General features: G+C 42.0%; 1 protein-coding gene across 1 annotated transcript in view; it reads right to left on the bottom strand.

Moving 5' to 3' along the window:
• ANKDD1B (ankyrin repeat and death domain containing 1B) overlaps positions 1-14,809 on the bottom strand; it is an 81,024-nt gene that overhangs the window by 48,117 nt on the left and 18,098 nt on the right. Inside the window, exons 3-5 of the mRNA XM_064273289.1 lie at positions 14,657-14,755; positions 7,804-7,902; positions 7,590-7,694 (exon numbers count right to left, since the gene is read on the bottom strand). Coding sequence (XP_064129359.1) covers positions 7,590-7,694; positions 7,804-7,902; positions 14,657-14,755 — 303 coding nt within the window. The remainder of the gene's footprint in view (positions 1-7,589; positions 7,695-7,803; positions 7,903-14,656; positions 14,756-14,809) is intronic.

Genomic DNA, 14,809 nt, shown 5'->3' with positions numbered 1-14,809 from the left:
GTCCACTCCCTTCCATGTCTGATGAGTTGTCGTCGGGAATGGTTCCTGTCCTGGGCCAACAGAAGGATTGGGGACCATGACCGCCAGGATTCCTCTAGTCTCAGTCAGACCATTAAGTCTGGTCTTTTTATGAGAATTTGGGGTCTGCATCCCACTGATCTCCTGCTCCCCCAGGGGTTCTCTGTTGTGCTCCCTGTCAGGGCAATCATCGGTTGTGGCCGGGCAACATCTAGTTCTTCTGGTCTCAGGATGATGTAAGTCTCTAGTTCATGTGGCCCTTTCTGTCTCTTGGGCTCATAGTTATCGTGTGACCTTGGTGTTCTTCATTCTCCTTTGATCCAGGTGGGTTGAGACCAATTGATGCATCTTAGATGGCCGCTTGTTAGCATTTAAGACCCCAGACGCCACATTTCAAAATAATAGAATTATTTTGCCAATTGACTTAGAAGTCCCCTTAAGCCATAGTCCCCAAACCCCCGCCCTTGCTTCGCTGACCTTTGAAGCATTCAGTTTATCCTGGAAACTTCTTTGCTTTTGGTCCAGTCCAGTTGAGCTGACCTTCTGTGTATTGAGTATTGTCCTTCCCTTCACCTAAAGTAGTTCTCATCTACTAACTAATCAGTAAATAACCCTCTCCCGCCCTCCCTCCCTCCCCGCCTTTAACCACAAAAGTATGTGTTCTTCTCAGTTTATACTATTTCTCAAGATCTTATAATCAGACATGACATTTTATCAGCTGATTCTTTTTAGGCCTTCCCTGCTCATATATTTCTCTCCAAGGTCCACCAAGAGTCAGCACAAAAACTCTTGAAAATAGGTCTATATGAAATGGAATGAAGAAATGAGGCACTATTTAGAGAACATAGCCAAGAGGGAGTGTTTAGGTGTGATTTGTTAAAAAGGGAAGTTCAAACATAGAATTTTCTCATTATGATAATTTCTTCAACTTTTCATGTAATCAGTGGAGACTGCATTTGCAGTAGCCAAAATGTCATCAAGAAAAGTGAAAGACCCATAGAAAATTTAATCGTCTAACTCAAGATATTTAAAAGGATGAAAAAGAAGTTGGGGTGGTAAAATGGAGGCAGGAGTATTTTTCTTTCTTTTTTTCTCCTAGCGGAGCCCAGTGTTGTTCAGGGTGGCAGTGTGCCAAGCCCTAAGTGCAGAAACACTATTAGCCTAAGCTAGTGGTTCTCAATGCTGGCTGTACCTTAGAATCACCTGCAGAGCTTTCTAGGCCTCCCACTGCCTGGGCCCCACCTACAGTTTTTTTTCTTTTTTTTTTTATTGAACTTTAGATGATGGTTTACAGAACAAAATAGTTTCTCATCAAACAGTTAGTACATACATTGTTGTGTGACATTGGTTAACAACCCCACAACCTGTCAACACTCTCCCTTCTCAACCCGGGATTCCCTATTACCAGCTTTCCTGTTCCCTCCTACCTTCCAGTCCCCACCGCAGAGCTGGTGTGCCCCTTTAGTCTTGTTTTGTTCCACGGGCCTGTTTAATCTTTCACTGAGGAGTATTTTTACAATTAAAGAGAAGAAAACTCTCATAAATTGGCTTGGCATGTTATAACTACAGCTTAGCAAGATGTTGCTAATGTGAAAAAAAGGTACGAGCCTCTTTATAAGAAGGTTCCTAAATCTGAGATTTCCCACCTGATCTCCCACTAACATAGGGTAATGAAAAGATCATGGTCACTGTTAACTTGAGATAACAGCTCACTACTCCCCAATAACACTAACTGGAGGGAATAGGAAGGGAAAACACTGAAAAAATAAATTGCACACACACACATAAAGTCTGCAGGGATCAGTTCTATGGGGTTTTGCATTCACAACTTGGAAACAAATTGGAACCAAAAAATTCACCTAGTTTGTCGTTCTTTGACCAGATACATTGCCAATGTGGTATACATACCCAACCCATCAAAGTTTGAAAGCTTGACTCCCTTCAGTTTCATTAAGTGACTAAGAAAGGGAAAAAAAATCAGAGACTGCTCCGGGCCACAGTTTGCCTACTTATTGAAGAGCAATAGGTGCTTGACTTATAACCATGAACGACCATGAGCCATGAGCCATGAGCAACTCTTCAGAAATGATAGACCAAAAATTATTGTGTGTGATTTATACAAATACCTGCATATGGTGACCACAGATAAAGGTCCATATAAACAAATCTTGAAACTGAAATGAAAGATTTTGATTTATATTAGATTAAAACATTTGGTCACACACCCTTATAAATCATTCATTCATTTATTTATTCAACAATTATTGAGTATATGCCAGGTATTGTGCTAAGCAATAAAGTGGCCAAGATGAAAAATATATTGCCATTTCCTCAAGGACAGCAGAGTCCAGTAGGGAAGACAGACACAAAAGCAAGTAATTATAATACAGCAATTGAGTTCTGGTGATATATGGTGTATATAACACAGCAGGAAACTCTGGTGGTGTGGTGGTTAAGAGCTACAGCTGCTAACCAAAACGTCGACAGTTCGAATCCACCAGGTGCTCCTTGGAAACCGTATGCAGGAACAAGCGTTTGTGGATGGGGAGGCAGGTGACAACAAATCAGGAAAAGGGCCTTTAAAGGTTGCTAATGCACTGGACAGGAGAAAAGAATACTTGTTACCTGTTTTCTGCCCAGCATCTTTTCCACTGAAGAATGGCCCCTGGCCCACTTAGCGGCACTGTTAAGTATAGGTTCCTGCGTCTCTTGCCATTCAACCCTTGGCCGCAGTGTTTGGTTCAGGGGTGGTCACATGACAAGCCACAGCAACCACAGTCAATCATGGGATTTCTTTCTGGCACATTCTATTGTTATTCTAGGTCACCAGCTAAACTGTGAGCAGCCCTCTTCACCACCTGCTAAGAAGTATCTGCCTAAGAATGAAGCCAGAACAGAGGAAAATAGAGCTGAAAAATAGATAAACAGCTCTGGTGACATCTTTTGAGCTCCTAGATTCAGACATGCCTGAAGCTATCCATGCCTGGATTTTTCAACTGAATGAGTCAATTTGTTCCTTTTTTTTTTTTTTTTTCTCCCCTGAGAGTAGTCTGAGTTGAATTTCTGTTACCTTTCACTAGCAGAGTTTCCTTGAAGAAACTGTCCTATCTTGCAGAATTATGAGAGTGACCACAATACCAACGCAGGTATTGAATGAACTAAACATTCAGATTCACAAAATTACCACAGGCTACACTTGGCCCTAGTCGACTCAGAAGACACAGGACATGAACCACAGCTTGTCACCATCAGCTGTTCCTCCTCAAACTACATTCCATGTAGCTGTCTAGGAGCTATTCTCTTTGCTCCCTTCCCCGGCTAACTGACAGCTCAGTTGGCTTCCCCCTGGTATTTATAGTTCATCTGTATTTCCTCCCAGCCTAGATGCAATTTACCAATTAGGGGTCTTATCTATCATAAGCAACGCTTCTTAGTAACATAGCCAATATTTTATTTGTATCTGGTTTACAGGGACACAAAGGCAGAAAGTTAGCCAAAGTTTAAATTCTCACACAGAAGGAAAAGAGGTGTTGTTAGCCTTTTGTCTACAGAGATTATAAATAATACATGAGGGTGTTGTGCCCTATAATGGACATTTGTTGCCTTTGCATCCATGTTTATCTTTCTTTTAGTAATGGCACTTTGGTTTTCCCTTGGAGAACCCATCCTCCTGCCATTTAGTGCTGTCCATTGCCACAGCTTACCTGCCTGCCTTCTGCTCTATGAAGTAATAATCTTACCCATACTAGTCACATATTAAAAGGCAGCATATCGGTCACAGTGACTGGTTCAGGATTGGGCACATCATTCAATCAGGGCCAGACATAGACTCATACCTGAGATTTATATATGAACATTTGATGAGAGAGAGATTTTCTTTCTCACAGATCAAAATCCATAAGGATATCAACTTGAGGCTGTAGCAGCCATCTTTCCTACCACACAGGCAGTATACTTACGAATAATGCCAACATACAGACAGCCAAGTATTGGAGAAAGAAAAAGAGCTGAATCCAGCCATGCCTGAAGCTAGTATATTATTGAACTCTTTAGTTAAAAAATCAAAACCAGACCTATTGCCATCAAGTAGATTCAGACTCATGGTGACCCCATGTGTGTCAGACTAGAGCTGCTCCATAGGGTCTTCTTGGCTGTAATCTTTACAGAAGACGATCACTGGGTCTTTCTTCCACAGTGCCACTGGGTGGGTTTGAACCTCCAATCTTAGGTTGCTAGTTGAGTGCGAAAGTAAACTACCTCTTATTGCTTAACCTTGTTTGAACTGGATTTTTGTCACTTGCAACAGTAAAAATTGAAGCCAATCCATATTTATTAGCTATTTGGGGACAAATGTTCTTAGATACTAGAAGTATCAAGGATCTGTTCAACTTTGAAATGACCTTGCTTTTTTATCCAGTGCTACAAAGCTTTGCACTTCTGCATAGCTAAACAAATAGAGGATCCACCCACAAAGAAACCTCAGCTGATAAGAAATGGGAGGTTATGAGAAAAGACACAGTTATTACAGATGAAAACATCGTTCCTCTCCAAGAAAACAGCAACTACTTTAACCTCCGGATGCCTTTTTAACGTATTATCATCAAGGAAAAAAAACAGTAAGCACCAAATTACACAAAATAAGGACATTAAAAAGTAATCTATATCTTATAAATATATCAAAAGGAAGCAAAAACATGGAAGTTTCCTAGACACATCTAAACACTTTAAGGGACCAAGTAGCTGGGGCTGGGGTCTGGGGACCATAGTCTTGGGGGACATCCAGGTCAACTGGCATAACATAGTTTATGAAGAAAATGTTCTACATCCCATTTTGGTGAGTAGTATGTAGAGTCTTAAAAGCCTGCAAGCAGCCATCTAAGATACATCGATTGGTTCCATTCTACTCAGAGCAAAGGAAAATGAAGAAAATGAATGAAGAAACAAGGAAAATATTAGTCCAAAACGCTAAAGGACCACATGAACCAGAGACTCCACCAGCCTGAGACCAGAACTAGATGGTGGGTAGCTACCACCAATGACTGTCCTGACAGGGATCACAACAGACAGTCCAGGACACAGCAGGAGAGAAATATAGAACCGCATTCAAAATTATGTAAAAAGACCAGACTTACTGGTCTGGCAGAGACTAAACGATCCCCTGAAGCTATGGCTCCTAGACGCTCTGCTAACCCAGAACTGAAACTATTCCCAAAGCCCACTTTACAGACAAAGATTAGACAGGCCTATAAAACAAAAAGTAACACAGGTGAGGAGAGGCTGCTGGACAGAACACAGCACAAGGCCCACAATGCCTCAGGTGCATGTCTACACTGCATGGCATTTCTCCTCACCCGGCAATTAGGATTTTAAGTAGAACCCCAGCATAATGGAAAGGTCCCTGAATAACTAGAGGTTTCAGAGGGAACAAAAATATTTGCCATGAGTAAGAAGTGCTGAAAAGAGCAGTGCGTTGACTATGATGTCCTGGTGCTGATGCGGGTGGGAGGCGCTGGATTAGTTCTCTCTTGACACACTGGAGCCAATAAATCAAAAACCAAACCCACTGCTGACGAGTCAATTCTGACTCATAGCGACCCTATAGGACAGAGTAGAACTGACCCATACAGTTTCCAAGGAGCACCTGGTGGATTCAAACTGCCAATCCTTTGGTTAGCAGTCGTAGCACTTAGCCACTACACCACCAGGGTTTCCGCTGGAGCCAATAGTTTTGATTAAATCTAAGGCTGTTAAATGTTGGCCTCAGGTCTAATAAAAACATAAACGTCTTCTCAATACCCTCATGCTCATTATTTCCACCCTCCAAAAAGAGAAGCTTCTTAGCATTTTGATCTCCAGAGACTTCTCATATATTCCTTTGAATCAATCAAAGTTTTTATCATATCGTTAGCTGAAACCAACATAACTTTATACCACAAGATTCTTATAGTCTATCAATATATGAATTGCCTCTGAGGCCCTTCCTTCTATTCCCCAGGCCCCTAAACATTTTAGTCTGAGTACTTATTTTTTATCACTAGATGAAAGTTTACATGTAGATCCAAGATACCTAAAGTACTCCGCCCATAACTACTCCTGTCTACTCTAATCATTTTCCCATGGAAAGATCACAGTGATTTCTAGAGCTATGGAGACAGGAGAAACTTCAGTAAGATTTCCCACGGTACTCCATCTCTACTATCCTCACCCAAACTCTCCTAAACCAAAACCTAAAAACCAAACATGTTGCCATTGAGTCAATTCCAACTCATTGCAACCCTATAGGACAAAGTAGAACTGCCCCATAGAATTTCCAAGGAGCAGCTGGTGGATTTGAACTGCTCACATTTTGGTTAGCAGCTTGAGCTCTTAACCACTGCACTACCAGGGCTCCCCAAACTCTCCTAGGCCTAATTAAATCCATTTTATTATTAAGGCCTCTTCCCAGTAAAGCATTCCTTGTTAGCTTTTGGAGTTCCCTCTAGGCCAAAGAGAAGGATTTTAGGAACCCTGTTTGGTAATCTCACAGCTGTTCTCAATCATTTACTGTTGATGACAAACTAGGCAAGAGAGTGGTTCTTGGAAGGAGAAGGGATCCTTTCCATCAAACACATTCCATGAACTCCACAATACCTTTCTAAACAAATACATATGGGAACTCCCATGATGAATTAATAGACCCTGAGTTCCTGATACGAGCTCTAACTAGCTTTAGCCAACGTTGTTGTTAGTTGCCATCATCGAGTTGACTCAAACTCATGGTGACCTTACACATAACAGAATGAAACATAGCCCAGTCCTGCACCATCCTGAAGATTGTTGGTATGTTCATATATTTCAGCACTATATGTGACCCATAAGGTTTTCATTGGCTGATTTTCAGAAGTAGATCACCAGGCCTTTCAACCTAGTCTGTCTTAGTCTGAAAGCTCCGCTGAAGTCTGTCTACCATGGGTGACCCTGCAGATATTTGAAATACCAGTGGCATAACTTCCAGCATCATAGCAACATGCAAGCCACCATAGTACGATAAGTTGATGGGTGGGTGTGGTGGCTGGCCAATGCACCTGACCCCAACTCACAAATCTCAGAAAGAGTAGACTTTGTCTGTTCCATTGATCAATCCACAGTTTTGTTACAGGATTTAAACGAGAGTCAGAGATTCTTCTTAGATAAAGCAGTGGACTAATTTTTTTTTGCTCATTCCTCATATGTCTCTGAACCCACCTTAATTTTAAGATTGTCAGTTGGGCCTATGGTTCTGTACAGCCTGCTTCCAGTCAGAGGAAGAAGAGGAAGATGAAAGGGGGTGTGAATACCATCGCACCCCTGCCAGGAGGAGGGCATAGAGAGGGAGAAGAAATATGGGTGCTTCATCAATGCTTCCTGTCCTCCCCACAGGCAGGGGCTAGGGCCACTGCTAGCATCACCACTTCCCTTCCGCTGTGTGGCCCCCCACAGTGATGGAGCATCTGGCTACAGGGCCAGGTCTGTCTGTGCTGGCTGCTTGGGCAGCTTCACCAGTTTTGTAGGGTGTGGTATATGAGAGACCTGTTCTACCACTGGAAACCCACCTCATCAGGCTGGTTTAGGTCCTTCAGGTGCAGATCTTGAATGAGGTACTCAGCGATTCGCACGCTATTGCTCTGAGCTGCAAAGTGGAGGGCATTCATTCCATCCTGAAGAGAACCAGGGGAGGGTGAGGTACTTACACAGTGTCCTCAGAGCCTCTGCATTCCTGTGCTGGTGCAGTGAGAGCTTACCTCCAGGTGTGACCCACGTGCCTACCTGATTCTTGGCTCTCTGGTCCACACCAGCTTTCACTAGCATGAGCATGATCTCAAGGCTTCCAGACCAGGCTGCAAGGTGAATTACCATCAAGCCGTGCTTCACCGAGAAGAGAAGAGAGAATTCCTCACTTGGATAAGCCACAGCACACCATCTCAGCCAAGGCCAAGCTAATACTAGACTGTTAAAAACTAAGGAATATAGAGAGAATTTAATATTTAGTCAAGGTGATATTTCAATTCTGGGTGGGATGATTTAATAAGTGATGCAGACACAGTGGTTCTTTATCTGGAAAAAAATAAAATTGAAATTCTATGTCACACTGTCATGGATTGAATTGTGCCCCCCCAAAATATGTGCCAACTTGGTTAGGCCATGATTCCCAGTATTGTGTGGTTGTCCTCCATTTTGTGATTGTAATTTTATGTTAAAGAGGATTAGGGTGGGATTGTAACACCCTTATTAAGGTCACATTCCTGATCCACTGTAAAGGGAGTTTCTCTAGGGTATGGCCTGTACCACCTTTTATCTTACAAGGGAAGCAAGCAGAGAGTGGAGGACCTCATACCACTAAGAAAGCAGCTCCAGAACAGAGCGTGTTGTTTGGACCTGGAGTCCCTGCACAGGGGAGCTCCTAGCCCTGGGGAAGATTGATGAGTAGGCCAACAGAGAGAGAAAGCCTTCCTCTGGAGCCAACACCCCAAATTTGGACTTTCAGCCTACTTTGCTGTGAAGAAATAAATTTCTCATTGTTAAACCCAGCCACTTGTGGTATTTCTGTTATAGCAGCACTAGATGACTAAGACACCTACCATACACATACAGCATTAACTTCACACACAAAAAAACACGGCTGAGTCAGTTCTACCTCATAGCACCCCTACTGGACAAAATAGAACTGTTTCTAGGGTTTACAAGGCTATAATCTTTATGGGAGCAGATCACCAGGTCTTTTCTCCCCTGAAGTTGCTGGTGTGTTCGAACTGTCAACTTTTTGGTTATCAGCTGAGTGTTTAACCACTGTGCCACCAGGGCGCCTTACCTCCACAAAAGTACCTTCCAAAAGCAAGCCCCCCATCACACCATATTTGCCTCTCCTAATACGCTATGTTCGCAATCTGGGAAACCAGTTTGCTTGATGTATACTTTATGAGTAGATAAACAAGGAAAGAAGGTCTATGGGGGCACTTCTATTTGTTAGGTGTATAATCTTGGCATTTATTTTGGCTGCTCCAGAAATGGAATTAATACGTTCTCTTATTCTCAGTAGAGTTCAGGTTTAGAGAGATAAAATAGCAAGTCCCCCATTATTGAGGGGTGACTCTAAATTGGTGGTCCTCAACTGGAGGCAATTTTTGATTGTCTTGACTGAGAGGTTGTTATGGATTAAATTGTGTCCACACAAAATATGTGTTGTACAAATTCAAAATCAATTAAGGACCTAAATGTGAAAACTAAAACCATAAAATTCTTAGAAGAACTACCAGGGGCAATGCTGTCAGGCCTAGCTTTCAAGAATGGATTATCCAATATTATAACAAAATCACAAACAGCAAAAGACAAATAAATAAATGGGACATCATAAAAATTAAAAACTTTTGTTCATCAAAAGACTTTACCAAAAAACTGAAAACACAAGCTATTGACTGAGAGAATATCTTTGGAAACCATATAGCTGACAAGAATCTACTAACCAAAATATATACAATAAAACTTTGACAAATAGACAAATAACCAAATCACAAAATGGGCAAATGACTTGAATAGACATTTCACCAAAGAGGACATTCAAATGGCCACCAAACACATGAAAAGATGTAATTAGTCATCAGAGAGATGCAAATACAAAACCACAATGAGTTACCATTTCACTTCCACTAGGATGGCTAAGATTAAAAAAATAATAATAATAAAACAGAAAATAACAAATGTCGGCAAGAATGTGGGGAAATTGGAACCCTTATCCATTGCTCATGGGAATGCAAAATGGTACAGCCCTTGTGGAAAACAGCATGGCAGTTCCTCAGAAAACTAAAAATGGTACGACCATATGATCCAGCAATTCCTAGGAATATACCCAACAAAGACACTTGTACACCAATGTTCTCTGCAGGCCAGGACAGAGCGGGAGAAAAATGTAGAACAAAATTTAAAGTCACACACACACATACAAAAGACTAGACGTACCGGTCTGACAGAGACTGGAGTCTCCCAGAAACTATGGCCCCTGGACACCCTGCTAACTCAGAACAGAAGCCACTCCAAAGCCCACCTTTCAGCCAAAGATTAGACAGGACTATGAAACAAACAATAACACATGTGATTAATGTGCTTCTTAAGTTCAATCAAGTATATGAGAGCAAATGGGCAACACTTGCCCAAAAGCAGGACGAGAAGGCAGCAAGGGACAGGAAAACTAGATTAATAGACGCAGGGGACCCAGGGTAGAAAGGGAAAGGGAAAGGGTGCTGACACATCATTGTGGGGATTGCAACCAATGTCACAAAACAATTTGTGTATAAATTTTGCTGTAATTTGTGCCGTAAACTTTCACCTAAAACACAAAACTAAAAAAAAAAAAAAAACAGAGGCCAGAATATTTGGGACAGGTGATTAATCACATTTTGGTATGAACTCTACTTTTCCTTTCCCTAAGAGATCCTTCCTAATTTCAAAGCAGCCAACATTTTAAAATTCAAACGCTGATTATAAAATCTAAAAAGCCAGGAATTCAATCTGCAAACAACTTGCATCTCTAAAACTCTAAATTTGGAGTGGAGCCACCGTCCCTTGGAGGCAATGAATCACTGCTCACAGATGTAAATTCCCCAGAACCCTCAGAAAGCAATGTCTTCTGAAGTCGATGCTCACACACTTGGGACTGTTTCAGAGCACAGGTCATGGCTTACACTCATAGCTGGCACACAAATGCTCTGTAAAGTGTAAAATGCCTGATAGGTACTAATGACCTGTTACTACCAGTCTGCTCATAGGTGAGAAGGCCAATGACTTTCAAGGGGCTTCCCAGAGGCCAGAAGCTCCTAGAACGGATGCTTGTCATTATTCTCTGAGTACCACCTCCACTCCTACCTGGGATCCTTTGTAAGTGCCTTCATTTGTCTAGTCTGCCTCTTCCCAGCATTCAGGGAGGCAGACCCCTTTGAACCTGGAGACCCACAGAAGCTGGACTAGGCATTTGGTGTTTAACATGCAATGCCTTGAGTGATCCTAATCTCTTACAGTCTCTTTCCCTGCTTCCCAGATAGATTGTAGGCCCCTCAAAGTAGGGACTATATTTCCTACCAGTGTTTCTCAAACACAATCAGCTGAGGATCTTGTTAAATCACAGATTCTGATTCAAAACGTCCAGAGTGGGGCACAAGATTCTGCATTTCTAACAAGCTCCCAGAATACTGATGCTTCTGGTCCCAGGACCACACCTTGGGTAGCAATAGGACTTAACACCTACTTGAATCTCCAGTGGCTGGCATTGAGCTTTATCCACAACAAGCACTTAATAAATGTTGATTGTGAAGGGGTTCTGTTGTTGGTTCTTTGCAAATACGTATTAGAACGAATACAAACAATTTGCCATCTTGGCGTATACTCCCAAGTCAAACTCAGAACTCATCACCTAGATAAAGAAGCTGTTGGATCTCACCAGATATGGCATTGCTTGGATTGTAAAATCACTTTATTATTTATGTACTACTGCACTGTGAATAATTAAATTAGCCATAAAAATACTTAACTTGGTGAAGGAACTTTCAAGACACGGAAGTGATATACATTAGGAATTACTATATTTCCCACCTGACAATATTTCAGTCTCACAAGGCAAAGTTAAGAGAGGCTGACGCTAGCAAAGTCATAATTCAGATATTAAAGAAAAAAAAAAAGTTGCCTTCAAGTCGATTCAACTCATGGCAACCCTGTGTGTGTCAGAGTAGAGCTGTGCTCCAGAGAGTTTTCAATGGCTGATTTTACAGAAGTAGATTCCCAGGTCTTTCTTCTGAGGTGCCTCTGGGTGGATTCAAACTTCCAACCTTTCAGTTAGCATCCAAGTATGTTAATGTCACCATGAGTCAGAAACAACTTGATGGCAATGGCAACTGGTACTTCAGATATAGGGTAAATATATATTTATATTTTTTATATATTTTGGAAAATATACATATTTTGGAAAAGCCTCAAAGTTGGTAAAACATCTTTCCATCATTTTGGGAATGACTGACTTACACTATGACATATAAACCAGTACTGTATTTAATATATTAGGAATACAACAATCCACAGCTATGTTCTTGAAAAGAAAAGATGCTATTCAATCTGAGCAATGGATATACAGATATTTGTTGTATGATCCTCTTGACTTATATAGTATAAGATTTGGGCTGTGGTTATTAAAGATGGAGTAAGCACACTCTACCCTGTCTCACCATCCAAATGTAACTAAAATCTTTGGACAGAATGAATGGAGCAGCTATCTCAGGACTGAAAAGTAAATGGCAGCAGGGGGATTAGGGAAGGAAACCAGAACTCAATACGTGAAGAATCTGGCAGTGAGTTTCCTGTTTTTGCTTCCATACCTTCCAGCTTGGACTCAAAGGCAGTATGAATCATGAACCTGGGCCCTGGTACAGACAGAAAGAGTGACAAGAGAAGCCCTCTCTCTCCCGTCTAAGGAGTATAATGGGGGCCCTTACAGGACAGAGAAAATGGAAGAGATCCTCTTTTGTTTTCTCTTTTGTCCTTGCCCCAAGGCTAGTCCTGCTCCCACAGCAGCAACCCCAAGATAGCAGGGAGAGCAGCAGTGGCCAAGCAGGCACTTACAGCTCTGACAAAGGGGAATCCTTTTCCTGGATCAGGGGAACTGTGGTCAGAAGAATGTGGGAGGAAATTCTGTTGCTTTTTTCTCTCTCTCTACCCTCCCATCACTTGGTGCTAGAAGCCAACCAAACTGTGGTAAATACACAGCCAGGTTGGGAGACCACACCTTGGGCTTTCTAGCCAGAGAGCCAGTAATAGAGGAAGGGGATTCTGGGAGCTGGAGAGCGTGGAGGAGATGATCATGGAGAGGAGGGAGCTCAAGAAAGGGATCCCATAAAGTTGCATGTGTATTCTTGGGCTCGCCCTCGAGCTGCCCATGGATATGGCCCCAAACAGTATAACAAAGGCTTTGAGAACTAGAATACTGCAGGGTAGACCACTGCCCAGGTTTTTGGACTGGTTCCCGGATGGTGCACATGTGGAAAAGATCTGAATAGCAATGTAAAAGCTCTGAAAACTAAAGCAACATTGATGTCAAATGGTATTGAAAATATTGGTGCCATTCTGCTTCTGTTACACATCATTCAATCTACTTGCTTACCAATACCAGAAGGGGGGAAAAAAAAGACAAGGAGGGACGTGTCCCACTGGTCAAACACTGAGAAACTCATCATTGTCAAATCTATGCCATGTCTATGACTGCAGACAAAACCAACAAGATGACTGACTGGTTTCAGCTGATCTCATTCATTCATTTTGCATACATTTACTAAGCCCAGGCCCTGTGAGACATAAAGCTAAAGCAAAGCTGAACATTACCCTCCAGGATGTGACAGTCCAGAAAGAAAATAGGCTAGCTCTGTGAGAATCTTCTGAACAATTTGACTTTAAGAGCCATCATCTTCTTCTCCAACTGGAGATTATAAGTATGATGTTGGATCTCTCCAGCCCGAGTGGTTTCCTTGTTCCACAGTGAAGTATTAAATGAAGGTGGGAAAAGTAGGTGGTAAATCTTCAGAGTGGGTTTTGATATCTAGGTAGACAAATAGCTAAGCTGATTCATGGCCAACAGCTCAGTCTCTGGAATCAGACAAACCAAACAATAACAAGCCAGTTGTCACTGAGTCAATTCTGACTCATGCTGACCCCATGTGTTTCAGAGTAGAACTGTGCTCCATAGGGTCTTCAACGGCTATGACCTTTCAGAAGTACACTGCCAGGTCTTTCTTTCGAGGTGCCTCTTGGTGGATTCAAACTTCTAACCTTTTTGGTGAGCAGCCGAGCACTTTATCATTTGTGCCACACAGGGACTCCAGAATCGGATAAGCTAGTTTCAAATCCTGGCTCCTCCTCTTCTTAGATGTACTATCTTTAACCTCTCTCTGTTTCAGGTTTCTCATCTGTATGTTGTTATTATAATAATACTCCTCTCACAAGATTGGGAGGGCTAAATGTCAAAGTCTTAAGACTACTGCCTGGTACATAGTATGTGTTTAATAAGCCTTATTTATTATCAAATTTCATGGGGCAAAGTCAAGATTTACTCACCCTAGGGCCAGTTAGCTTCTGTCTTCCGTGTTAGAGATCATAATCTGGACAACCATCTTACAAATACATGCTATAAGCCATAAGGTCAATATGGGAAAATAAGTGAAGCCCAAGCCCTAGGGGTAATGAGTAAGCACTTTAGTCACCAAATACAAAGCATATACCCAACTCATTGCCCTCGAGTCAATTCTGACACATACGGATCCTAAACGACAGAGTAGAATTGCCCCATAGGGTTCCCAAGGCTGTAATTCTTTCATGGAAGCAGACTGTTATATCTTTCTCCCCAGAGCGGCTGGTGGATTTGAACTGCTGACCTTTTGGTCAGCAGCCAAGTGCTTAATCACTGTGTCACCAGCGCTCTTTGCATATACTATGTCTTCAGATAGACCATTCCAAAATGAAAACTGCCAACATAAAGATTTTGTGTGTGTATAAAGAAAAGACATCTGACGTGATTAGATTTTTCCTCCATAGCTGGAAGACTTAGATTGGTTATGTGCCAACAAATTCTACCAAAGGAAGGTGGGCTCACCTTATCAGCAACATCCACCCTGGCCTTGTGATTAAGCAGGAAATCCACCGCAGATAAGTGATTCCTCCCCACTGCAAAGTGCAGGGCTGTGCGGTTCATCTGAGGAAACATAATTAGTGTTTTAGTATGATAAACTCTGCCAGTCATCCAGTC

This window comes from Loxodonta africana, chromosome 2 (genome assembly GCF_030014295.1).
Source record: "Loxodonta africana isolate mLoxAfr1 chromosome 2, mLoxAfr1.hap2, whole genome shotgun sequence".
In the NCBI taxonomy this organism is placed as follows: Eukaryota; Metazoa; Chordata; class Mammalia; order Proboscidea; family Elephantidae; genus Loxodonta; species Loxodonta africana.
This window is presented reverse-complemented; position numbering and strand designations above follow the sequence as displayed.